The following is a 26,987-nucleotide window of genomic DNA, read 5'->3' on the forward strand; positions in this document are numbered from 1 at the left end:
GGGTGTTGGATGCAGAGTGCTCAGGACTCGTGCTTCAAGTAGACAAGGGAGTCCTTGATGTTTCTTTGTGGACAGAGTCGCTGTCCTCAGGAGTTCATAGACATTTGGGAAGGCAGGCAGTCTTCCCAGGGTTCTGCAGGTCGCTGGTCCTGCGTACGAGTCGCTTTTCACAGCAGATTTCTTCGAGGGCTGCAGACAGGTCAGCAGGACTGGGGCCAGGTCAGTTGTCCTCTGAGGTCTTCACTGCTGCACGGCTCTTCTTCGTTATGCCACTAGTAATCTGAGGATCAAGGTTCAGGGCTAGCCCCAAACAAACAATATAGGGGCGTTACAGGTGCTGGCAGGAGGTAGGCAATGGGCTACGTACGTTTAGAGTGACCATGCCTTTTGTATGTCCCCTCCTGGTGTCAGAGGGCCACCCCGAAATTATCATTTATGGGGTGTTAAGGGGAGTAAAGGGTAGTAGCCAATGGGCTACTTACTTCTGTGGTCACTACATCCCAGATGACCCAGAAGATGAGGACAAAGAAGACTGCACTAGAATCAACTTGTCCTGCAGCTGCTGTGCCTCGAAGCCTGGGAGGACTGCCTGCCTTCAGCAAAGTCCCAGGAACTCCCATAGAGTAGTGGAGCTGCTTCCCTGCATCCTGCTGGCACTCCAAAAGAACTATGAGCGCTCTGGACCACTGCGGACCCGACAGTGGAAAGCACCATTGCGCCCGTACGCCGAGTTGAATTGGGCCAGCATGGTCCCACTATCCTCTGGATACAATGCACATCTTGGGTTTGCCCACATTGGACTCAGTGATGCCGCCTGCAGCCTCTTTGTGTAGGTCCCCTTTACCGCGAGTGTCTCTGGTGATGAAAATCCGATGCCTCAGAACACCTCTGCACCCGACCGCCCTGGCCCAAGGAGAAGAGGTCCAAAGGTGTCTGCGAGCATTCTAAGACCTCAGCTCCTTTGTTGGTTCAGACTGACTGCTCTCCCTGCTTGCAGCCTCTTTACAATGGAACTGTTCTCAAATAAAGGGAATGGGACTCCTGATGCTGTAACATATCTCTGCATCCGGACGCCCAAGAGCGTCCTGATGTGACCTGTTGGTTTGGCCTTATACCTTACCCCATACTCATCTAAAGTCCAAGATATTGGTCTTGTAAGTTGCTGTGAAGTGCCCAAATTCAGTATGCCCCCCCTCCCCCCCTCTCTGTAGGAAGCTGGCTCTGTATATGGTAGACCAATAGATGGTTATACTGTGCACTGAGTCCAGAGATTACCCCAGAAGTGTACAGGGCTCACTGTAAACCAAAAGTGCTCTATGAGTGGTAGTGTGGGCAAGCAGCCTTAAACCTAACACTGAGGAATGTAAAGCCTTTATTGCACACACATTGACCAATAACTGACACACAACTCAAAAAAGAGATCCACACCAATTTTATAAAAATAAGCTTTGTTTGAGTTTTATTTTAAGACAAAGATTTTAGCAAAAAGGAAAGTATGTTTTTCAAGAAAAATACGTTAGTCTTTTAAAAATCGACAGTGCAATTTTCAAACAGTTCAGTGTTATCCTGTGGAGGAAAACAACAATGCTGTTTCATGGGTAAGTACCCAACCTACAGTTCCAGTCTTAAGGGTTGAAGGTCAGCAAAGGGTAAGGTTCAGGTAAGGACAAAGTCTGCACCACCTGCAGCACAGGAGCGGTTGGGTGCAGAGGTCAAACTCTGAGATAGGCCAATTGCGTTTCAATAGAGAATGAGGGTGCTTAGAGGCACGCTACTTGCAGGTAGTAGATGAGTTCCAGGGGTTTCGGGGGTTAGAGCAAGCACGGGTGGCCACAAGACCACACCAACATACAACACCAGTGGCACTGAGGCGGCCCGTTTCAGGGTGCAAATACGTCAGTCGGCCAATGCTTTATAATGGAGGACCTCGGTTGTTAAGCAGGCTGCATGCGTCACCCTGGAGGCTGCAGGAGGGAGGCCAGTGACAGCAGAGGTAAGTTGAGGTGTTTGGGGTCGTAGGGACACCATCGATCGGGCTCCCCAAGGCCTTCGGGTGCAGGTGTGCCCTTGGACATTAGATTGTTCTTACTGGAGCCGGTCGCGGTCGGGAGGAGCCTTTGGATTCACACCGCAGGTGTCGTCGTGTAGTCCAGGAGAAGTGAGTCAACGCTGGGCTTGGACTCTGGATCGCTGGGGAACCTTTCCTGGACTGGGTGAGTCAACGCTGGGCTTGGACTCTGGATCGCTGGGGAACCTTTCCTGGATTGGTGGGCCACCTGGACACAGGCTGTCTGGGTCGGGTGCAGAATGGTCAAAGATCGCGGAATCCGGAGGACATCAGAATCCTTGGTGGTGTTTTATTTATGGACAATGATGCTGTTGTCCTCAAGACTTCTGGTCTTCAGAGGCAGGCAGTCCTCTCGGGGTTTGTGGAGGTTGGAGACTGCTGGACGGACGTTGTTTCTTCGCAGGATTTTTGAGGGCTGCAGACAGACCAGTAGGGCTGAGCCAAGTTGGTAGGCATCTTCTGTCTTCTGCACTGCGTCTTCTTCGTCCTTTTTCTTCATTGATCAGATGGAACTAGTTTCATGATCTGGGGGAGCCACCTAAATACTATATTTAGAGGCATTTTAAGGGAGTGACAAGTAGGCCAATGGACACCTAACCTGGGGTGTCTACATGCTCAGTTATGCCACCCTCCTATGGTAGTGGTCATAGTCCTAGTCCTGATTGGAGGACTGAAAGGTGACTTTACCTCACCTCCTTCACCTTAGGGGTGGAGTTGGCAGAGATGGGCACACCTCCTATTCTCCAGTATTAGGGGTGTCTTTCATAGATTCACATGCCTGAATCATTCCCCGTCGTCGGAGTGGGAGTCCCACAGTACATAAAAAAGCAATAAAATGCTATAAATATATAGTAATACCAATAGAAATGAACCAGGAAGTAAAACAGCCAATGGTACAGTAGGCAAAAACTTCCCATCTATGACTATCATAGTCATTTTGTCTAGTCCAAACTACAGCCAATCAGGCGCCAGCACCCACCAGAATGTTCTCCCCAGAGGCTCAGGCTCTCAGATTTTCTACCGCACGTCGTGTGAAGGGAGTCTCCCTGAGCTCTGCTCAGTTTCTAACTTCTACTTCATCTGTGTCTTATTTTCAGGATGTCTTCAAAGAAATCTCTCTTCAGAGCCTGTGACTGCTGTGGTAAGCCTCGGCTTTTTGAGAAAGATCCACACAAAAAGTGTATTTATTGTCTCTACCCAGACCACCAGGCCTCTGATTGTAAAATCTGCAGAACCATGCCTCAGAAGACTCTCAGAGATAGAGAGGGTCGTTTACTGCTGTGGTTGAAGAGGCTAAAGGATTCTTCTAATACTGTTTCAGAAGTAGACAGTGTCACATCTGCTTCCACTTCAGCCTCCAGGAAGAGATCTGCGCCTGAGGGAATGTCATCTCCCAAGGCTAAACTGCCTAAAAAACAACCACCTGCTAAAGGACTGGATCAGCCTTCCACTTCTCAGGCTGTCCCCACCTCCAGGGGCATGGAAGGCGCTTCTGCTTCCTCTAAGGTGAAAAAACTCAAGCTTCCCCTATCTTCTGACAGGATTTTACCACAGAATTCATCTCCGCCTCCTGTGAAGTCTTCTTCAGCTTCCTCGTCGACGAGAACGACGACTTCAGTGACATCTACGGTAACATTTTCATCTCCTAAACCTAGTATGGTTATGTCCTCGTCTACGGCATCTCCAACGATGGTTTTTGTTTCTGTGAGGCCTATTTCGTCGACGTCCGTCGTCGACGCCTCGTCGTCGACGTCTTTACAGACTTTACCGCCGACGAAAAAGACTCCGTCGACGAGCTCGTCGTCAGGCTCTACGCCGTCGACGAAAATACCACCGTCGACGAGGAGTGACTCGTCCACGAAGACGGTCCCGTCGACGAAGGGTGTCCCGTCGACGAAGAGTGCTCCGTCGACGAAGAGTGTCCCGTCGACGAAGAGTGTCCCGTCGACGAAGAGTGTCCCGTCGACGAAGAGTGTCCCGTCGACGATGAGTGTCCCGTCGACGAAGAGTGTCCCGTCGACGAAGAGTGTCCCGTCGACGAAGAGTGTCCCGTCGACGAAGAGTGTCCCGTCGACGAAGAGTGTCCCGTCGACGAAGAGTGTCCCGTCGACGACGAGTGTCCCGTCGACGGCAGGTCTTCCGTCGACGACGAGTGTCCCGTCGACGACGACTATTTCGTTGCCGAAAGGTGTCCCGTCGACGAGAGGTGATCCGTCGACGACAAATCCATCGGAAGTTAACCCTCCGACGACGCCGCAGTTATCCTCATGCACGGCGCTACAGGTGTGGTCTCCGTCGACGGTGTTTTTAACACCACGCCAAGCAGCAGAACAGCTGCGCAACACTGTAATGAGGCTCTCACCCCTGCGTGTTTCACCTCACAAGGTGTCCTCTGAAGTCCCAGACCAACTACTGGATTCTGACCGTGACAATGAGATGGTCCAGAATACTTTCGGACAAGCCACTAGTCCATCGGAGTTACATATTAAACTTCAAGATGATGAATATGAAGATCCTCACACTCCTGCTGAGGTATCGATGCCGGTCACTACCCCTGTTGGTCAAGTGCCTTTGGATTTAATATCCAACTTACAATTTATGCTGGACGATTACTATCGAAGGTTTCCACCTTCGGAATCGGCAGGTTCTGGACAAGCAACTCCAATTTCGGAAACGCCTCCACCCGTGCTCCCATCGGTGTGCCCACCTTCACACCCACAACCTGCTCACGAAGAGGACCCGCAATCCTCGGAAGATGACGACCAACGGAAGGAAGGAGAAGTGGATGATTTATCGGAGTGGGAGGACTATCAGGTCCAATCTCCTTCTACATCTCCTCAGACTGCGTCGGCCTCCCCTCCTGTTGATGTAGCAAATTTTCACTTGCTGATGGAGCGTGCAACCGCACGTTTTCATATGAAGATGGAGCATACTCAGCAAGAATGTTTCCTTTACGATTTTAAAGATCAGCCCAGACGACAAATTAAGACAATACCCATTGTGGAATTCATCTGGAAGGAAGGTGTTAAGGTGATGTCAACGCCGGCTTCCATTCCTCCAGTCTTGCCAAGAATTGATAAGAAATATAAAGCTCCAGACAAGACGCCTGCCTGTCTCATTGGACAAGCAAAACTTGACTCGGTAATTGTCCAGGCGGCTCAGAAAAGGGCCAGAAATCCGTCCTCTGCAGTTACGGCACCGCCGGATAGAGATGGCAGACGCCTAGACTCAATAGGAAAACGAGTTTCCACCATGGCTGCAACAACTGTCCGTGCTGCCAACGCATTAGCCATCTTAGGTCGTTACGACCGTCAAATGTGGTCTGACATCTCACCATTTATCGATCTACTCCCTGAGCCATCTAAGGCGGAAGCACTCCAGATTCTCCATGAAGGTCAAAGGACCTCTGAAGAAATAATTGATTCAGCTGTTGATGTGGCATCTACAGGTTTTCGCCAATTAGCAGGGGCTGCGGTTCTCCGTAGACAGGGGTGGTTACGTTCCACTGCCTTTAGACAGGAAGTGCAAAACCGAGTTCTAGACATGCCATTTGATGGCGAATATTTATTCGGCCCCGAGGTCGAGGAGGCCTTACAGACTATCAAGAAGGATACCGAAACGGCCAAATCCTTAGGCACCCTACAATTTCACAAGCCGCCCTTTCGAGGAGCGAGAGGACGAGGAACGTCCTTCAATAGAGGTGGATACCAGCAACAACATCAACAATCCTCATACCGTCAGGGTAATCAGCGCTACCAAAATCAGCGCTACCAGTCTTATGGGCAGAAAAAATCTCAATACACCCCAAACAGGGGTAGGGCTACATACCGCGGCAAGGACAAGCGACAATGATATTTTTCACCTGCCACCACCGTCTTTCCACCCTCTCAAAAGACTTGGCGGAAGAATCTCCAAATTTTACTCCAATTGGCAGTCGATAACAACGGACAAATGGGTCCTGGATATTGTCGCCAGGGGCCATGCCCTAGAATTCGAAAAATTTCCCCCAAATGTACCGCCAAAGGGCCCGCCTCCAGCTCACCTGAAGGAGCTGTCTACCCAAATCAAAATGATGATACAAAAAGGAGCTATCGAGAGCGTTCCTCAGAGGATGAGAGGACTAGGATTTTACTCCAGGTTCTTCCTGATCAAAAAGAAGAACGGGGAGTGGCGCCCGATCCTCGATCTTCGAGCATTAAACAAATACCTAAGGAAATTAACATTCCGGATGCTCTCTCTTCAAGAAATTTTGCATCTTTTATCACTGGGAGATTGCATGGTCACCCTAGACCTCCAGGATGCATATTTCCACATCCCCATCCTACCTCGCCACAGGAAATTCCTTCGCTTCAGGGTGGCTGGCAGAGACTACCAATTCAAAGTCCTTCCTTTTGGACTACGGTCAGCTCCAAGAGTTTTTACGAAGGTTTTAGCTCCAGTAGCTGCGCACCTCCGGCTGGAGGGAATACAAATTTTTCCATATCTGGACGATTGCCTTATAAAGGCCAATTCTCATGGCACCGTTCAACGTCACCTTCACCAGTGTCTCCACCTGTTTCAGTCTCTAGGCCTGACAATAAATTTCTCCAAATCCCAGATGCAATCGTCTCAAAGAATAGCATTCTTAGGAGCAATGTTGGACACTCACAAATGCAAAGCTTTCGTCTCAAAGGAGAGGCAAATGAAAATAAGTCGGCTAGCACAAGATCTCATGCAAAGAAAGTCAGTTTCTGTCCGACTATACAAATCCTTTCTGGGGATGGCATCGGCTTGTATTCCATTACTTCCAAATTGCAGGCTTCAAATGAGGCCGCTCCAGGAGGAACTAGCCCTGCAGTGGCAACAGGTTTCAGGCACTTTCGAGGACCTCATTCAAATCACACCACTCATGAAAGAGTCTCTTCTGTGGTGGACACAGAGGTGTCATCTCAGTCAGGGTCATGCGTTCCTTCAAGAACCACCAAGTCTCACCATCACTACAGATGCATCCCTCGAGGGCTGGGGGGCTCATCTGCAAGGCCTCACGATCAGTGGCAAATGGACTGTACAACAGAAACGGTGGCACATCAATCGTTTGGAACTGAGAGCCATTTTTCTTGCCCTCAAGGCGTTTTGTGCCATCATTCAGAACACCAATGTGTTGATAAGAACGGACAACACAACAAGTATGCACTACGTCAACAAACAGGGAGGAACTCGATCTCTTCTCCTGTCTCAAGAGGCGCAGGAATTATGGACATGGGCTCTTCACCACAATGTACAGTTGCATGCGGTGCATGTTCCGGGAACGGAAAACGTCCTTGCGGATGCACTCAGCAGGACCACAATCACCAACCACGAATGGGAGCTTCACCAGAACACAGTGGACCACATCTTTCATCAGTGGGGTTGGCCAGACCTAGACCTATTTGCGACAAGTACCAACAGCAAATGCCTGAGCTTCGCCAGCTGGCACCCCCACAAGAATTCTCTGGGGAATGCATTCTCCCTCGATTGGTCCCTGAGGTTTGCGTACGCTTTCCCACCGATTCCGTTAGTCCCCAGGGTTCTGCGGAAGATGAGGAAGGAACCTTGCCGACTGATCCTGATCGCGCCCAGATGGCCGCGCCAGTATTGGTTTACGGAGCTCCTCCTACTATCAGAGAGCAAACCAATTCAGTTACATCCAATCCCGAACTTGCTCAGTGTTCAGGAAGGTCAAGTCTTCCATCCGGACCCAGCATCGCTGAGATTAGCGGCTTGGCTCCTGAACACCATGAGTTTGCACACTTGAACATCCCAGCAGACTGTAAAGAGGTGTTGGCCAAAGCTAGAGCACCCGCAACCATCAAGACTTACAGTCTCAAATGGAAACGCTTCTGTATCTGGTGCCGTTCAGCAGGTGTTCACCCCTTTTTGGCAAAGCCTGAGGAAATTCTTCCTTTTTTCTTGCAGTTGGCACGAACAGGTCTGTCCCATGCTACTTTGAAAGTATTTCTGGCTGCAATATCCAGGTATCGACAGGATGGGTCCAATTCTCTGTATTCATCAAGAATTATCCAACAGTTCTTTAAGGGTCTCTTTAGAATGTTCCCTCCAGTACGTCGTCCACCTCCTTTGTGGCATCTGAATGTGGTCCTGGGTCAACTCATGCGTCACCCATTTGAGCCCATCCATCGAGCTGACTTGAAGTATCTTTCATGGAAGGTATCACTGCTTTTAGCCTTAACATCCGCCAAGAGAGTTAGTGATATCCAAGCTTTCACTGTTCATCATCCTTTCCTCCAATTCACTAGCGATTCTGTCATACTTCGCACAAATCCCAAATACATTCCTAAAGTGCCTTCGGATTTTCATCTGAACGAACCTGTTGTTCTTAAATCATTTTTTCCAGACCCGCAAACTCCTGCGGAAAGAGCTTTACACTCGCTTGACATTAGAAGATGTCTCAAATTCTATCTACAAAGAACTTCCGCTGTACGCACCTCTGACCAGTTGTTCATTACCTACGGTGCGATTCGTAAAGGGCAGGCAGTATCAAAACAGACTATTGCAAGATGGATTTCTGCTGCCATTGCCTTTTGCCATGCACAGGCTGGGAGACCTTTACCATCTGCGCCCAGAGCGCACTCTACAAGAGCAGTCTCCTCATCTACGGCCTTATTCGCTGGAGTCCCACTTCAGCAGATCTGCAAGGCGGCGACTTGGGCAAGTCGCCATACCTTTACCAGACATTACTGTCTAGAGTCCATCAGCGAGGCTGATACTTCTGTGGGTCGAGCTGTTCTACGGAACCTGTTTCATTAAGGTGAGCCTCTGTTTCCCACCTCCTTGTGTTCTGCTGTCAGACGCTTCTTATGTTATGTTTTTCACATATTTTCTTGATTGCATTATGTTATGCTTTATATGATATGTGTTTATTCACTTCGCATTGTTATTTACATTACTAGCTGACAAGCTGGGTGTTATGAGCGTCTGTTCAGCAAAGATATGTACTGCTAGCTACTCTGATTCAGGCATGTGAATCTATGAAAGACACCCCTAATACTGGAGAAGAACAATAGTTACTTACCTGTAATCTGTGGTTCTCCAGTATTGGTGTCTTTCATAGATTCACATGCAACCCGCCCACCTCCCCTCAGAGGCTTTCTAGGCTATTATGGTTTACCTTCACTCCTTGCGAGAAAATCTGAGAGCCTGAGCCTCTGGGGAGAACATTCTGGTGGGTGCTGGCGCCTGATTGGCTGTAGTTTGGACTAGACAAAATGACTATGATAGTCATAGATGGGAAGTTTTTGCCTACTGTACCATTGGCTGTTTTACTTCCTGGTTCATTTCTATTGGTATTACTATATATTTATAGCATTTTATTGCTTTTTTATGTACCGTGGGACTCCCACTCCGACGACGGGGAATGATTCAGGCATGTGAATCTATGAAAGACACCAATACTGGAGAACCACAGATTACAGGTAAGTAACTATTGTTCTTCTTCGTAGCTTTTCCTGCCGGTTTTACTGCCGAAAGAGGGTGTAAACTAGGGTATGCCATCTGTTGCTAGCAGCAGAGGCTGGGGATCACATACACAGGCGTCAGGCATTCAAATTTATTTTTATTATGTTTTGACACTCCGAAGAGGTCCACATAAAACAAAATACACAAATACAAATACACATTCTCGAAAGTAAAAATTACAACTACAACATTTTCCACTAAACAAGATAATCAACGGCACAAACCTCCATATTTCATCAATAAATAGCTAAAAATCCTTTAAAAAAGTTAAAAATATTGAAGCAAAACATTTCATTTGGGGGAGTATATAGGGCCAATAAAAAGGAATTCACATTAAGGATCCCAATTGATTCGTCGGGGGGGGAATGTAAGCGTTTATGATTACCAGAGATTTATTATTTCCGATACTGGTTAAACTACTGAGGGTCACCGCCTGAAAAAGGTTGCTTGGATCAACATAATGGGAGAAGTTCCACCTTAATTTATTAGTCAGGAGGCACGCAATTCCCCTTTTGCATGCCCTTTCATTGAAGGTGAGGCAGGCGTTTGAAGCTTCCCTTTCTAGCACTTGGCCCATGCTGAGGGAGTAAATGTCAAATCCTCCGCCCAGGATTTGCATTGCTTCTGGTCCCAGAGAGCGGGGGCTCTTAACCCAGGAGTCCAGACACATGTCCGGTGGTGGCAGGCTGCTTAAAGTCAGTCTGTGACCACACCAGGGTGGATAGGTTTTCAGGAACCACCTCTGAGGTGCCCTTTGATTACGTGTTTCAAAAAATCCCACACTGGCATCTGGGTAGGTTTGTTGAGTGGTGTAGTGTGGTACCAAACACTCCTGGGTTCAGAGAAGTAATCATGGTGCTGGGGAAAAAGAGGTTCGAGGCATGTGGGCTGCTGAATTCATATCTGTGCATAGATCGCCGCCTAGTGTTGGGTCCGGATGATTGCACATTGTTGTCCTGGAAGACTCTTCGAAGTATCACTAGATAGGTGGCTCCTCAGACAATAGATGTATACTCCATACGTGTGCACATGTCCTGTCCCCGCTTAGGTCCACCTGCTTCTGCAGCCCATCCGGCCCACGGTCCACTTCCTGCTCCAAAGAGAAAGCATAACCAGCTCGGTTCTGAGCCGGATTCCATACACCCGCGTGCTTTCAGCGCAGAAGGCCCAGTAGACGCTTCAGACCCTATCGACTGTTCATCATGGACCGTAGTCCATTTAAGAGATGTCCCGTCTGCAACTCGAAGTATCCCCATATCGACGTCCACCCGGTGTGCAACAAGTGTCTGTCGCCGGACCATGATGAAGCCAAGTGTATGGCTTGTTCCCGCTTCAGGTCCAAGAAGACGCTTAAGATTCGTCGAGCTGCGCGCCAGGAGGCCCAGCAAGCTGTACCGACGCCTGTGGACATATTCGATGCAGGGGATGTCGAGGAAGAATCTGCCAGGGACATCAGTGAGTCGAACCCCGCGTCGGACGTCGACTACGACGCGAACTCCGAAATGCTCGAAGCTGAAGAGTCGTCGACGAGGTAGGAGACGATGACGGGGCCCTCTGGGCCATGGAGGATAGCTCGTACGAAGAGCTTCCTCAAACTGACACTGGGGCCGTACCAATTCATAAGGCTCAGGTCGAGGGATCGCCACTAGGCCTTACCCAAGAACTTACGATGGGTTCTACGGCCCCGCCTTCGGGCTCGGCCATGGACATTGCTGCTGAGCCGCACCCTGGCAAATCGAAACCGAAAGTGAAACCTACGGTCTCGACACAAGAAACTGCGCAGGTGCCGTCCTCGAAACCGAAAGTGCGCATCACTTTGGTCGGATTCAAGGCGTCTGCGCCGAAGAAGCAGAAGGGTGTTGTCGAGCCAAAGGCTCAAGTCAAGGGCGTCGAGACGAAGTCTGCCGCGCCGAAGACTAAATTCAAGGTGGTCGAGCCGAGTGCGTCGGCGCCGAAGATGGTCGACACCAGCAAAGGACTCGGAGACCCGAAGAAAGCTCTCGGTGACCCGAAGAAAGGACTCAGTGACCTGAAGGTTCTCGAGACTCCGCGTCAACAGGACAGGGCCAAGAGCGGCGCACCCCGAGAGTCTACTCCTGGTGAGGCCTCGAAGGATCCCGTCGAACCGGCGCGCCCGTCTGCCGCTTTCACCCGCGTCGGACGTCGACTACGACTACGACGCGAACGCCGAAATGTTCGAAGCTGAAGAAGTCGTCGACGAGGTAGGAGACGATGGCTGGGCCCTCTGGGCCATGGAGGATAGTCTTGCGTTCGGTCTTAGTTATTCCAGCTCGGTTCTGAGCCGGATTCCATACACCCGCGTGCTTTCAGCGCAGAAGGCCCAGTCGACGCTTCAGACCCTATTGACTGTTCATCATGGACCGTAGTCCATTTAAGAGATGTCCCGTCTGCAACTCGAAGTATCCCCACATCGACGTCCACCCGGTGTGCAACAAGTGTCTGTCGCCGGACCATGATGAAGCCAAGTGTATGGCTTGATCTCTTAAAATGGACTACGGTCCATGATGAACAGTCGATAGGGTCTGAACGTCGACTGGGCCTTCTGCGCTGAAAGCACGCGGGTGTATGGAATCCGGCTCAGAACCGAGCTGGTTATGCCTTCTCTTTGGAGCAGGAAGTGGACCGTGGGCCGGATGGGCTGCAGAAGCAGGTGGACCTAAGCGGGGACAGGACATGTGCACACGTATGGAGTATAATCTATTGTCTGTACGCGGTCCACTTCCTGCTCCAAAGAGAAAGCATAAGTGGGAAGGGTTTGCCCAGATGTGGGTCCCGTGCTCACTACGCCACTGGAGTCAAGCTATCCTGGATGATGAGGCCGGAAAGCCCGAAACCGGTCCTAGGATGCTTTTTTCCAGTCCAGGGAGGACATGGCCTGGAAGTTCGGTCTGGACTATTCCCATGAGGCACAGTGTCAAGACTGATTTGTATATGGCTGTATCTAAACTGGGGTGGCATGGTGAGCAAAAAAACGATGGATTAAACCCAGATCTGTGACTGGGGGTGAATGTTGGACAATGTAAAGCATTCCGTCCATCATCTTTTTGTGTTCAAAAGAGAAGGCGGGCACCCTCACCCACTGAGCCCTACGTGCTCTGCCTCAGTAGGCAGCAACACGGAGTTGGGCGGCGGCGTCAGGCCCGGCAACAGCCCTCCAATCCTTGGCGCAAAAAGCAGCTGTCCCACTGGCTTGGAGCTCGTAAGCGGCAGTAGGGCCCCAGGTTGGACGCAGAAGTCTCCACTGAACAGCGGCAGGAGGAGCAGGTCCCCGATGCCTGGTGCGGCTTGTTGAAGTAAGTGCTAAATCACCCTCATTAAACCTCCCAAGCTCTCCCCCTCCCCTGTACTGGAAACGAGATGTGCCGAGGAGCATGCAGTGACCTTAAGTGACAGGACCACTACCATGTGGTGCGTTAACCAGTAAAGACATTTGTTTTTTGGTGCTTGACTGTGTTTTGGTCGCTCTTCGTTAGGACAAAATCTTCAGTTGCTTTTAACGGAATGTGTATGACGTCGGAACCTCCTCGTGACTGCCCCAGCCCTCTGTCCTGCTAACAGTGCCCAAACTTCCCCTTGTAGAGTTCAAGAATTATTTGTATAATATAGGGGCTTATAACTCCACTGTGAACGGGGTTCTAAGAGCAATAATAAATGTGTGTATATGAGGGGGTTTATGGGGGCGGGGGGGGGGAGGGGGGATCGGATCGAAAACGAGAGTATCCAAAGAAGTGTAGCTAGGAATTCTTTCCAAGAGTCCCGTCCAGGTATTTAAGAGTGTGGCTTAAAAAATGGTAACTAAAATCCAGTTTCCCAGTTCGCGGCAGCTTTTTGTTTATTGCGCCTAGGCAGATCACACAATAACGGACCTATGTCTAAAACATGCCATACACATTGGCTTCACTAGCGCGAGTCATCAGAATCGGATACATGAATACCACTTTGTTGTGAAAAATCTAAAATGTTTCAATTTTGAAACGATGAGACTTTAAATGAAGCGTTCCAAAGGTCTGTGAAATTGAAAAGGTTTTCAGAGTGTCAATCACTCCGGTCACCCTTGCACCGTTTTCCTCTGCAGTCTCACTGTTAAACATGTACATCTTTTTCATTTTTTTCTTCTCCTGTCGATCTGAAATCTTCCATCTGAATATCTCACACCTCATTAGTCCTTGCTTTTCGCTGTCAACTTATGCACTTGCTTCCTTGTATGTCCTTCACACCACTGCCCCCCACACCCATTCATTCACCTGTACTCACTGCATTTTTAAAAAAATTTTATCCTGTCGGTAGACAGATTTGTACATTCTACACACATTCCTAAAGACTCACAATCACAGTTCGCACAAATGTGGCCATTCCTCTGTGAGCTGCGGAAAGAGGCAATGGATCCAGTAGTGCATGAAGTTTGAACACCTAAATGAGCCACTGACAAACACTTTGAGAAACTTGCGCTGCATTCAGCTTCTATTCTAGAGCCATGTAGGTTATAAACACAAACGCACAACCTAAACTCACTCAGATGCCTAGAGGGGACTGAGTTCACAGTATACAGTATAAAAGAGTCGGCTTTGGTATGAAAAAGTACTTTTGCCTATAATATGATTTGAATATACGGTCCGGTGGGGACATTTTTCAAAGCAGTATTTTAATTACTGCTAACCTGAGATCTGTCCCTAATAAAGCCCTGACTGTGAGTGGTTGCATTCCGCTTTTTCAATAGAAGCACATCTACATGCCAAGCGGTTCCTTCAGTTTCAGGGACTGCTAAGGCAATGTGGGTTTTAGAGACCCCAAACATATTTTTGCCTTTAGGCAATGATTTGTTTTTGGGGGATTGATGTGAACACACGGCATTCTTCCACATAAAGTAGTGTCCATATTATGAACCAGCATTTGCAATGTAGTAGGTCTCACATTTACGAGAGTTTAAGCTATTGCTATTGTAAATGACAATGCCTTATATAAAAAACAAAATAAAAGGCATAGCCATTTAGAATGCCAATAGCTCAAACTTGCGTAACTGCGAGACCTATTGCATTGCAAATGCTTCTTTAATCATTTTCTGAAATGTTTTTATCATTTCTTATTCTCATTCCATGTATTGTTTCTCAGTCGGATGGAAACCTTGAGTTGACTTTCCTGCATGATGACTCCATTTGCTCATGTTTTCAGTTTGCCTTTTTATTCTAAAACAATTATGTTGGTGTCAAGTACTTTTGAACGCAGGTTTGGAGAAATTCAAGCCTTTGTATTTCACCCCCACTCCCTTTCAAACCTTTCTACCCAGATAAGTTGGCCCATCATTCTTTCCCAAGGTAGTTTTTGAATTTCTTAGGGACCAATGTATTACCCATCCATCTTTTCTTTCCGCCTCTGCATCTAACCACGGAACAGAAACATCTGTGTAGGTCGTACCCAGGCATGGAGTGTGGTACAACTTGACATAGATGACCTGCTGCCTTTTGGCTTCACTGCAGCTAAAAAGGCATAGACAGTAACCATACATCATTTTGTGTTGGGTTATCCTCTATATCAAGATCTGTTGTGCCTTAGCCAAGAATGATCCTCTGGCGAGTATTCATGTTCATTCCACCAAGGCCAAGGCTACTTTCATGGCTTTTTCCTTAGGCATTCCAGCTATCCACATCTGCTGCACAACTGCATGACCTTCGTGCATACTTTTCTAATTGTCTTGTGTCTGAGGCACTCCGTGATGGGTAGTGTACTTGAGCTGCGTTGCATGATTTTCACCTCCCAGGAAAGTACTTCCTGGAAGAGAGTAACCTCTGTACCTTAATTAATTGTCTTTGTTGCAATTAAACTACTGGTCTATCTATTGTACATTTAATGAATTAATGCATTATACTTTTAAAGGAAACGATTGTACATGGAAGTATTTGAATATACGCGTCCTATGATGCATCCTGAACCTGGCAAATTTTACCAAATTAATCCTGATGAATACGAGCATCCTAACCCATGGAAAGAAAGCTTCCAGCAGCTGGTAGGAAGATTCACTTTATATGATAGTTCACATTGTGTTTCTTTAATGCAGTTATAGATATTTTGAAAGTGTTCTGAAGAGAAGTTGTTTTTAAAAACCACAGTTCAAAAATAGAATTGAAATATTTTAAAATTGTGTTGTATTTTAAATCTGCATGAATTAAAAAATCTTGGATCAAAATAAGTATTTATTCCCTTTGATTAATAGTTTGTCCCCTGTCAGAATGTAGTCTGGCTACAGAGGAAGGGGCTTCATTTGCCATTGTGGTGAGGAGGGCAGCTGAGGTTTTGTGATTTATTCTTCCTTCATTGGCAGTAGAGATGAACTTCTTGACTATTTCTATCTATGTCATTTATAGAGCGCAGCAGCTGCCCCAGCCAAGAGGCGTCCTGGCGCTAGTAACCGAATAGGCAACATCAGCGCAGGAAGCAGTCTACACAGTGGGAAAAAGAAAGGTTTTAATAGCTTTCCTAAATTCAGACAAGTTGTCAAGCCCTCGAATATGGGGTGGCAAAGAGTTCCAGAGAGTCGCCGCTCTATACCGGAAGGAACGGCCTCCGACCCGGGTTCTCCTGACCCGAGGTACCACCAGTAAATGTTGGCCCATGGAGCGAAGTGGACGGGACGGGACATAAAAGGAGAGCAAATCTGTCAAGATATTAGGGGAGGTCAGTTTCAAGATCTTGAAGGCTATACAAGGAGCCGTGAACTCGATTTGTTGAGCCACAGGCAGCCAATGAAGGTGACAAATTGTACTGGTCACCAAACAGACTCTACTCAGGCCCAGAAGAGCTCTTGCTGCAGCGTTCTGTACTCTCTGTAACCTATTCATGTATTTCAGCCTTGTTGGCTCCTAGGTACAGAGAGTTTGCATAATCAAGTCTGGATGTAATCGAGGCTTGAATAATGATCTGTCCGGTTGGTGCATCAAAGAAACCTAAAATAGGTTTCAGCCCGCGCAATAAACCAAAACAGGTGCCCGCCACCTTCTTTGTTTGAGCCTGGAAACTAAGAGAAGAATCCATCCAAACCCCTAAGTACTTCACCACCTGCTTAGGAGGGGGGGAGGAGGGGTGCCTAGAGTGGTGTGGCTCACTGGTTAGAGGCGGCAGACCCGGAAGCAGAGAACGGCCCGGGACCAGGGTTCAATTCCCGACGCGGCAGGGTCGTGGACCAGGGTCAACGGACTTGATAATTCTCGCCTCGGTGCCTACTCTAACCAGGGATCACACTCAGCAACTCTGGGCATTAAGCTTGCCTCATCTCTACAACGGCCCCACACAGACGCCGGGGATGCCTGGTTTCACCTTGGAGATACCCAGAAGGGACCATCTCACAGGGAAAGCCAGGACGGGTTCCCCAGCGGTCTTCAGCGCCAGGACACCCCGAGATGGGGTAACAGTGCGCTTTACAAGTATTATCATTACATTACATTACATTACATTCATGGGCCACCACGGTTCATTCCATAACCCATGATCCCTTCCCACCAGCAACACCTCCGACTTGGTGCCCGCCACCTTCTTTGTTTGAGCCTGGAAACTAAGAGAAGAATCCATCCAAACCCCTAAGTACTTCACCACCTGCTTAGGAGGGGGGGAGGAGGGGTGCCTAGATTCATGGGCCACCACGGTTCATTCCATAACCCATGATCCCTTCCCACCAGCAACATCTCCGACTTGCTGGCATTCAGCTGGATGCTGTTAGCTGTGATCCATTCGGCAACTGCCGCAAGTTCGCCTTGAAACTTCGCGGCGTCGTGCCTGGAGTTGCTCGAAAGGGCTACCACCAGCTGAGTGTAGTCAGCGTTGGATACCACCGTCAGTCTCCTGCTCCTGGCCATTACATCCAGAGGTTGTACGTGCAGGTTAAAGAGCAGAGGGCTCAGAGAGGAACCCTGTGGTACTCCATGCTTGATGGGAAAGGTAAATGAAGAGAACGGGGGGGCAATCACCTGATAGGTCCTATCAGAGCGGAATGACGCTAGCCAGGAATGACGCTAGCCACTTCAATGCAAGGCCGCCGACACCAGACTCTTTCAGACTGAGACTGAGACGCTTCAACCTGTAATTGCCCCCACAGAACCTCTTCTCCCCTTTAATGGTGTCCTGCTTGGGACATGGGCCAAGCCCTGCACAGGGGCTCCCGTGCACGGAACTATTGCCCACTGCCCGCTCTTGGGGAGCCAGATTTCCTCACCCAGCACCCCACCCCTTATAGAGTCTGGTTGCTCACATCCTCCATGTCCAAAGTCATCCTTATGTGTTTCCTACCACGCCACCGGATAGGTAATCTAAGAGGCTAGACACCTTCGGTAAGAAGCTTTTCTCTTCCACCAGCCTTGCACTGCACCGTGAACACTGCGTGCCTCTTGGCCTGTTGTCTCGGACGAGGCATGAGGCATCCTCTTCGAGGTTATTGCTGATGGCAAGAACGCAGCAAAGTTCACTATACGCTGTGGAATGAATTCATTAGTGCCACTGCATCACCCCCTACCATCTCCCCACCACCAACCCATCCCCACTCGGAGGCCCCAACTTCGACCTGAAAACCCCTTTATTATGCCACAGGATCAAGCCCATCTTCCCCAATGGCAGTCCATCACCTCAGATTAAGGCACTCCAAATTGTTCAGCGGGGTTACACTCTTCCACTCCCAGAAACCCTACCACTAATACCACCATCCTCAGACTGGCTGACTGAGGAGCACCTCTCCTTGCTGCATCAGTAAGTGCAGGCTATTTTGGCAAAAGGAGCCATTGAGAGGGTGCTGACATAATGGATAATGGGAAGAAGGTAGGAATTGTCCACCCAATACTAGACCTGCACCCTCTTAACCTCTTCGCCGCTAATGACAAGGGTAACTCGTCATGGAGTTTCCATTGATTTCAATGGAAATTACATGGAAGAGCCAGAAGCAGCATAGCATCCAAGTGGTTAACTACTTCAGAAAAAGGAAAAATTCAAGATGCTTACGTTGGCTCGGGTCCTGTCTATCCTAGAGACTGCATGGTAGTATTGTCTTGCAGGATGCCTATTTTCACATACCTGTCCAGCCACAGACTTTAGATGCGGTTCACAGTGGGCCACAAGCACTACCAGTTTGCTGTGCTTCCCTTTTCAGCGCTCCTCGGCTGTTCACAAAGTTGATGGCAGTGGTTACAGCCTATCTGTGGTGGTCAGGGTTTCTCCATTTTCCCCTACATCAACGACTGGTTGCTGAAGGCAGGTTTGCCCTAGGTACTCATCACTTGCCTCCATATTACAGCAGACCTCCTTCATTTGCTGAGGTTTACTATCAAGCTTACGAAGTCTCATCTGACTCCTTCTCGGATGCTCCCTTTCATTGGTGCCATTGTGGAAACAGTGCAGTTTTGCGCCTATCCTCCGTAATGGAGAGTCCAGGATATTCAGGCTATGATGATGTTGTTTCAGGCTTTATCCTGTATTTCGTTGAAGCTGTAGCTGCTGGGCCTCATGGCTTCCTGCATCCTGCTAGTAACGCATGCCTGCTAGCATATGCGGGCTCTGTAGTAAGATCAGAAGTCCCAGTCGGTGCAGCATCAGGGAAATCTCTCTGATCTGGTCCAAATATTGATACTGCAAAAGGTCTGCAGTGCTGGTTGCCAAACTATGATTGGGTCCGCAGCAGACCCCTCTCCTGCCCAGCACTCACGATGATGCCAGATGTCACTCCTGGGTTGGGGTTACCATCTGGTAGAGGTAACGGTCAGAGGACTACTGTCTCCGGTGTAGTCTCCGCTCCACATAAACCTGCTTGAATGGAGCGATTCTCCTTGCATTAGAAGCCTTTTTTCCTTCCGTCAGTGGAGGGCAGATTCAGATGGTAACGCACAACACCACTACCATGTGGTATTGTAACAAGTAGGGTGCGGTTGGGTTGTGGACCCTTTGTCAAGAGGCCCTGCGTCTCGGGAAATGCCTGGAACATTGTTGGGACAGAAGTGTCCTCTGCATGTTAATTGACGTGTTTCCCTGCCCCGAGTGTCCAACTGTACCATTGTCTGGATCCCTAATGCTGATTTTTGTTGTCCTAGGTAGACGCGGATCATATGCTTGAGTCATGTCATAGACCTGTCTCAAGGATAGTGGTGGGGTTGGACCAGTAGGGGCTCCCAAAACGCTACCTTCATAGTTGTGGAAGGCTACTGCCTTTACCAGGAGTTAAGGAGCATGTGCCAGGTGGTGGCATCATAGCAAGTAGTAAGCAGTAGGAGGGAACAGGTCCTTTTTAGGTCTCGTCTGAGCCAGCGCACATGCGCTGCTCTGCGAGGTTTCTAGCTAGGACTTTAAACTCTGCCACACGTTTGTGCGTGTGGTCAGAGTTAAGTCACACACAATTGGCCTTTGCGTGAGTCTTTTCAAGAAAAACAGCACGCAGTTGGCCAAAGGCGGGTACATGTCCTGCCTTCTCTCTGCCCTGGCCCAGGGAGCTCGGGAGCAAGCAGCAGCGCGGCCGGGTGCCAGCTGCATACCTCATTCCTTTTGCAGGCCACGTGGTCACACTTGCTTGTTTTCCCTTTAGAGGTCCGGTTTCATCCTTACCTTTGAAAGTTAAGGCTTGTAAAAAAACACAATTAATTGCACGTCTTTGGGCCACAGCCTCGCTTCCATTCCAGTCTCATTCCTCACAAGTCAAGACACGAGGCCACCCGAGCGTGTTTGGCAGAGCCCAGCTGTTCCAGGTGTGGGATGGGAAACCGTTCCGGGCAGCACAGCGAGAAGGGTCCGCTTCCCACACACTTCTTTTCATCCCTCGGCGGGGGCAAGGAGGGCTTTGTGAGGAGAAACTGAGGCTCTGCCCGTACTTTTAAGGCAAACCCTCGTTAAGGCACGCTGAAGATGCAAAATAACGGGATTACTGAAAGCTCTGGAGATTGTGAGGAAAAACCAGTGTGTTGAATACCGTTTGTGAGAGTGGAGGAACTACGGACCGAGAACAAAATGCCCATCTTGCTGAAAAGATGGCACGCAAACTATACAGGCACTGTAACCTCTTCCCCTCTTTTAAACACAGCCTAGAAACATGAGAAATGTATGCTTCTAATCTCGCAGATGACTAATAAATAAACATTGAGAACATGTCAGAACCAAAACAACACTATACTTCTAGTTTTGTCCATAATTACTAATTTGAACAGGTTTGCAAAATGCCAGTTGGAGCTCACTGTTAGGCAGCAGACAAGTCCAATGGAGAACTAAATCGGTCATTAACTTTCATTGAAAGAAGTGCGAATGTAGAACTGCAGAAGTATTTTTGCACTTTGCACTAGGGCACACGTTGGATTTTTTTGTAATCCTGGGAATGTTGCTTGTAAAAGATATTTCAGGAAAAAACACACTCGGATATCCAAATTGCACACAAAGGGCATGATTTGGGAGAGGTTCGCTCAGCTAGAGTGTTTTCACAGTTAATGCATGTTCTGCAGAAAGCAGAATTGGGTATTAGAGGGGCCATCACTTCTCACCTTCTAAGCTGTGATGTCTGCCGCACGCGCACGAACCGAGAGAAATTGCCAGTGAAATATATTCGTTTTGGATAGCACAGTTGCATAAAAAGAGGCATCCACTTCTACACTACATGAGCCCCTACTTTCATGACAAGCACTGGCCTAGCCAACAGGTCTCGCCTTTTGGACCTCATGAGTATTTAGTTATGCAGCAGGTCCCAAAGGCGATACCTATTGGCTATGCCAATGCTTGTTTTTTTTACCTGCCTACAGGCTCATCCAACTTTTTAAAGTTCTGCTGCTGTGTGCTTAACTTACCCTTGGCCTACACCAGTTCGATATAGAGTTCTGCGCAGTGCAGGAGTGGTGAGTTTGCCCTGGATGTATATGTAATTTGGAAGAGTACAGTGCAGTGCTGTGCAGTACATTCATGGTAGATGCATTTACTGGGGTATATGTTTACCTGGTAGAGGTACAGTAAGTGAGAGATATAATGCTGTGCAGTGCATGTGCAGTGGAAGCATATGCTTGCTGTGTGTATGTGTGCTTGCTACAAGTACAATACTTGAAGGGTGGAGTGTTGTCATGCGCGTGCATGATGAGTTTGTGTGCAGGTGCTGTGTGCTTGAAAAGAGTACACCATGGCATAATATAGAAAGTTGAAAAACAAATGGTATATCCCGAGCTAAAAATTCAACTGTGTCCAAATATTAAATTCCATGAGTCAGAGTATCTTCATTTTTTTCACAACCAATTTTATTGAGCAGAAGAGTATTAAGAATGTGGTATCTTCATACACCAAGATCCCCACAACAGTATCAATGCAATGGTGACATACTTGGTAATCCATGAAGCAAATGTCAATGAAGCTCAGCTTTAAAGATGCCCTAAAAGCCCACCCCGACCCCAACTACACCCCCACCCGTACCCAATACCCCCCCCCCCCACCACACACGTACAGAGGCAACACAAAGACGATATACATAGTAGAAGCAGGTATAATGCAACCAGGGCTTTGCCATTCGGGCCAGAAATGTCACTGCGATCAAATGTCCTCCTCCTGCACCGCCGGGGGTTCCAAGGACAAGCCACGGTAGTCGGCCCACCGCTTCCAGATCTTGAAGTGTTTGCGCGGGCAGCCCCGCGCCTCAAAGACCGGTTTTTCAAGGCCCATAAAGTAGTCCAGCCCAGCCTTCCATGCAGACAGGGGGGGGGCCCTCACAGATTTCCAGGCCCGAGCCAGGTCACGCTTGGCCACGACCAGGCCCAGAAGCAACAGATGGCGCTTATACATGTTACCCCCAACCCCTTCCATGATATGCAGCAGGCCTAGCCGGTGGGTTCGAGGAAGATCCCAGCCCAGGACCTCAGCCAGGCAACTCCATACGCCCCTCCAGAATCCAGCCAGGCGACCACACGACCACACCGTATGTAGCAGGGAGCCAGGCACTTCCCCACAGCGCAGGCACTCCGATGACGCAATCAAACCAGCCTTCCACAGACGTTCACGTGTATAATAGGCACGATGCAGGTACTTGAACTGTATCAGGCGGAGCCGAACCGCAACGGCGGTACCGCGCGGGGACTCCAGCGCCTCCCTCCAATCGTCTTCATCCAGGGCGCCCACGTCCACTTCCCACGCCTCCCGAAGGGAGCTGAGAGTGGAGGAGCAGTGGGTAACAAGGGACTGATAGATCCTAGAGACCTTCTTGTCTCCCAGGTCTCCCATAAACACTTTCGCCTCAATGGGGCTGAACTCCGGCAGGGAGTCGAGGCCGGCGATGCTCGGGGCAAGGGCATGCCTCAGCTGGAGGTAACGGAAGAACTGGGACTGAGGCATCTGGAACTCCGCACGGAGATCCTCAAAGGACTTGAGGGTGGCGCCCGACACGACCTGGCCCAGTTGTGTAATTCCAATAGCCTCCCAACCCTCAAACCCGGCCAGGGCCGCCAGTTCCGGGAGCATGCCATTGTGCCACAGCGGCGTTTCAGCTGTTAATTTGCCCCACCAACCCATGCGGCGCAGAGACTGCCGCCACACTGCAAAGACCACTTTAGTTACCGACGGCAACCCACGGCGTATACGGGCCGAATAAAGAATGGTGTGGAGCGTACGATCTCCCATGAGATGTCTCTCCAGGGCATAGGCCGGATCACTCCTATCCCCGTACCACCAGTCATTGAGGACAAGCAGGTGCGACGCCTGATAGTAGGAGAGGAGGTCGGATGTGGCCAAGCCACCACAGTAAGTGGACAGAAAGCACGTCCTCAGGGCCACCCTGGCCGCACCGCCATCCCACAGGAAGCGGCTCAGCACAGAGTTCACCTGGCGGAACCACTCCATGCCAATAGGGTGCGGGAAGTTTTGGAGTTGGTACAACAGCCTCGGTAGCGCCACCATCTTAAAGATGGCCGACCTCCCAAAGATTGTGAGGGGCATCCTGGACCATGTTTTGACATTGGTCTGGACCCGTTCCCACACCGGTAGGACACTGCGTGTCCAGGCCACGGCTCGCGAGGTCGAAAGGAAGACACCCAGATATTTCAGGCCGTCCGTCGCTATGCGCAAGTCGGCAGCCCAAGGGTCAGCAACCACTCCGCCATGTAGAATCCACAGGGTCGATTTAGACAGATTAAGGTGAAGCCCCGAGACCTCGCCAAACCCCCGCATGATCTCCAAAACTCGGGGACCCGAGCGCCGCAGATTAGTGAGGAACAGGAGGACGTCGTCCGCATAGAGTGCAATCCTATCTGTTAGGGTATCGTTCCAGACAAAGCCACGTAGATGGGCATCCATTCGTATCCGCGACGCCAGGGGCTCCATGGCCAGGGCGAATAGGTAGGGGGACAGCGGGCAACCCTGTCGAGTGCCACGTCCGATTTGGAAGCGCCCAGAGACCGCACCGGCCACACGGACCGACGCTGTAACATTGGTGTATAGGAGACGAATATAGGACAAGAAGATAGGTCCTAAATTGAGGCGGGCCAGCAAGGTGAACAAATACGCCCAACTCACCGAGTCAAAGGCTCGGTCCATGTCCGCAAGAAGGAGTGCGGCCTGTTCATCCCCAGCACCCATGGCGTCGATCGCTGCCTGTGCCCGCCGGATATTATGCCGGGTGGCCCTGCGCGGCATGAACCCGGCCTGGTCAGGGTGGACCAGGTCGGCGATGTGGGGTAGAAGGCGGTTCGCCAGGGCTTTCGCCAAAAGCTTGGCCTCGATGTTGAGAAGGGAGATCGGCCGGTAAGAGTCGTGCCGGTCCGGCGCCCTGCCCGGCTTCAAGAAGACCACAATCTCGGCATGACGCCAGTCAGGTGGCAGCTCGCCTCTAGTCCGCGCTGCCTCCAGAGCGTTGCGAAAGTGGGGTCCCAGCTGGACGTGGAATTTTTTATAAAATTCGGCAGGATAACCGCTCGGGCCGGGCGCCTTCCCAGTATTCAACTGGCCAAGGGCCTCCCCAAGTTCTTCGGATGTAAGCGGGGCCTCCAAGGCTGTTCTAGTCTCATCTGGGACTGCCTGTGGGAGTAGGTCGTCCAAGTATGAGGCAATGTCGCCCTCCACCAAGGGGTCACGTGGAGCGTACTGTGTCTCGTAGTAGCGGGCAAAGCTAGCTGCCAATAGACCCGGGTCGGTCATGACCGAACCGTCCTCCGCCGTAAGGCCGGGCAGTTCTAGGGGCTGGAAAGTCGCCTGGCAAAGCCTATGCAACATGGTGCAGGACTTATCGCCCCACTGGTACACCCTGCTGCGCGTGGCGAGCCACGCCTGTCGAGCCTCCTCGTAAAGGACCGAGGCATACATCTGTTGGGCCTGCAGGAGCCGTCGCACGACGCCCTCGTCGCCCCCGAGTCGACCACGCTGCTCCAGCTCCTCCACGCGGGCCGCGGCAGTCACAATGGCTACTCGACGCTCCCGCCGAGCGGCCGCACACCAAGCTATATCAATGCCCCGTATCGTAGACTTCAGTGCCTCCCACACAACAATGGCATCGACACCCCCCACTAGGTTCTCGCGCCAGAAGTGATCGATCGCTTCGCGTATATGCGTCACGTATTCCGGCCGCTGCAGCTGCCAGGCGGACATACGCCAGCGAAAGGGTTGCCGTTTGGAGGGGAGGGTCACGGTGGCCAGGACAGGAGAATGATCCGAGAGGCCTCTGGGGAGTATCGCGGCATCCCTGATACGGCTCAGACAGGCACCCGGTACAAACAGATAGTCGAGCCTCGAGAAGGACCCATGCACCGCCGATACATACGTGAAGGCCCGCACCGCGGGATGAAAATGCCGCCACACATCAACCCAGCCTAGACTACGCACAGTCGCACACAATCGAGTGGGAGCAGCCGCGGGGGGGATGTCAGACACTACATGTGCGCGCCTCAGGCGGTCCAGGCCCACATCCATGACCTCATTCCAATCACCCCCCACCATGGTCAGGACCTCGGGGATTTCGTCCCATAGCGCAAATAGCCGCTCAGACAACGCCCACTGCAGGGGGGGAGGGGCGTAAACACTTCCAAAGACCACCGGCTCGGAACCCAGTAGGCCTTTAATAAAGACAAACCTACCCTGAGGATCAATCCATTGCTTCTCATGAACATAGGCCACCCTACGATGTACCAATATGGCCACCCCCCTTGATCCCCTCGTAAAGCCAGCATGATAAACCTGTTGATAACCAAACCTCTGAAGGCTAAGGGCCTTGGAGCCCAGCATATGAGTCTCCTGGAGCAGGAGTACATCCACCATCTCCCTCTTCCCCCACCGCAGCACAGCCCCACGCTTGATCTTATCTAGGATACCCCGCACATTCCATGTCACCACCCGCAGGGTCTTTGAAGGAGACATAAGCGCAGTATCAGCCATTGTCAATACACAGTCCAAAATCCAGCCCTCCCTCCCACCCTGGTGCAACCCGCAAATCGACAAAAATCAAAGCCTCAGACATGTGTGGACCCACCCCCCCAGCCCGCAAACTCAGTGCCCCCTTCCCAACCCAGAACCCCCCCAACAAGCGCAACACCAGAACTCCCCCCCACGCCCCACACCCACCACCCCAATACCTCAGAAAACATTGAAGTATCTGTCGCGGCATGGAGAGACCCGGGTCCAAAACAGAGGACCCAGGGCCCGCCATACCAATGGATCCCAACAACCCCACAATGACACACACACCACCCCCCCAACAACACTCACATCCGTGAGGGTCTGAGGCCCACAAACGGTACCCCCCGAGCCCCACTGCGTCCCCATGGCAATAACTGGAGTCTTCACATGGGAACCGACTGGCACATCAAGGACAGAATGAAACAGTCTCACCAGCCAAAGCAGAGCAGTTCAGTATTCAGCATACAAAGTGCGTGCAGACCTAGCAATGTTCAGCTGCCCGCGTCGGAGTGCTCCGAGTCCCTGGCACCACCCGATTGCGATGCACTGGCGGAAGCCGATCTCTTCTTGGAGCGAGACCTCCGATGGCGGCCCTTCCTGTTCGGGCGATCCGTCCGCTCCGGCGACGATCCTGGGACCTGCCCGGGTCCAGCCCCGGTTGGGCATGGGGCCTGAGTCGCACCGCCTCATCGGTCCAGCGGAACACCTCCTCCGGCGAATCGAAGAAATGAGTCCGAGACTGATATATTACACGCAGGCGAGCCGGATACAGGAGCGAGTATTGGAGCTTGAGGCCCCTAAGCTTAGCCTTGGCGTCCATGAAGGATTGCCTCTGTTGCTGCACCATCTTCGTGTAGTCCGGGAAAATCATGATTGTATGATTTTCGAAGGCGAGTGAGCCCTTGTTCCTCGCCTCCCGCAGGATAACATCCCGGTCATGGTAGTTCAGCAGGCGGGCGATAATAGGCCGTGGGCGCTCACCCTCCGGCGGCCGCTGGGTCAGAGCCCTGTGGGCCCTCTCAATCACGAAGCACGTAGACAGTGC

At 50.5% G+C, this 26,987-nt stretch overlaps 1 protein-coding gene across 2 annotated transcripts in view; it reads left to right on the top strand.

The window, feature by feature from the left end:
* The window catches only part of FBXO11 (F-box protein 11), a 517,411-nt gene that overhangs the window by 120,371 nt on the left and 370,053 nt on the right, over positions 1 to 26,987 (top strand). For both annotated transcript variants that reach the window (XM_086927768.1, XM_086927769.1), the window contains exon 5: positions 15,455 to 15,584. In XM_086927768.1, the coding sequence (XP_086783894.1) occupies positions 15,455 to 15,584 (130 nt within the window). The remainder of the gene's footprint in view (positions 1 to 15,454; positions 15,585 to 26,987) is intronic.

The sequence above is a fragment of the Lissotriton vulgaris genome, chromosome 6, assembly GCF_964263255.1.
Source record: "Lissotriton vulgaris chromosome 6, aLisVul1.2, whole genome shotgun sequence".
Lineage (NCBI taxonomy): Eukaryota > Metazoa > Chordata > Amphibia > Caudata > Salamandridae > Lissotriton > Lissotriton vulgaris.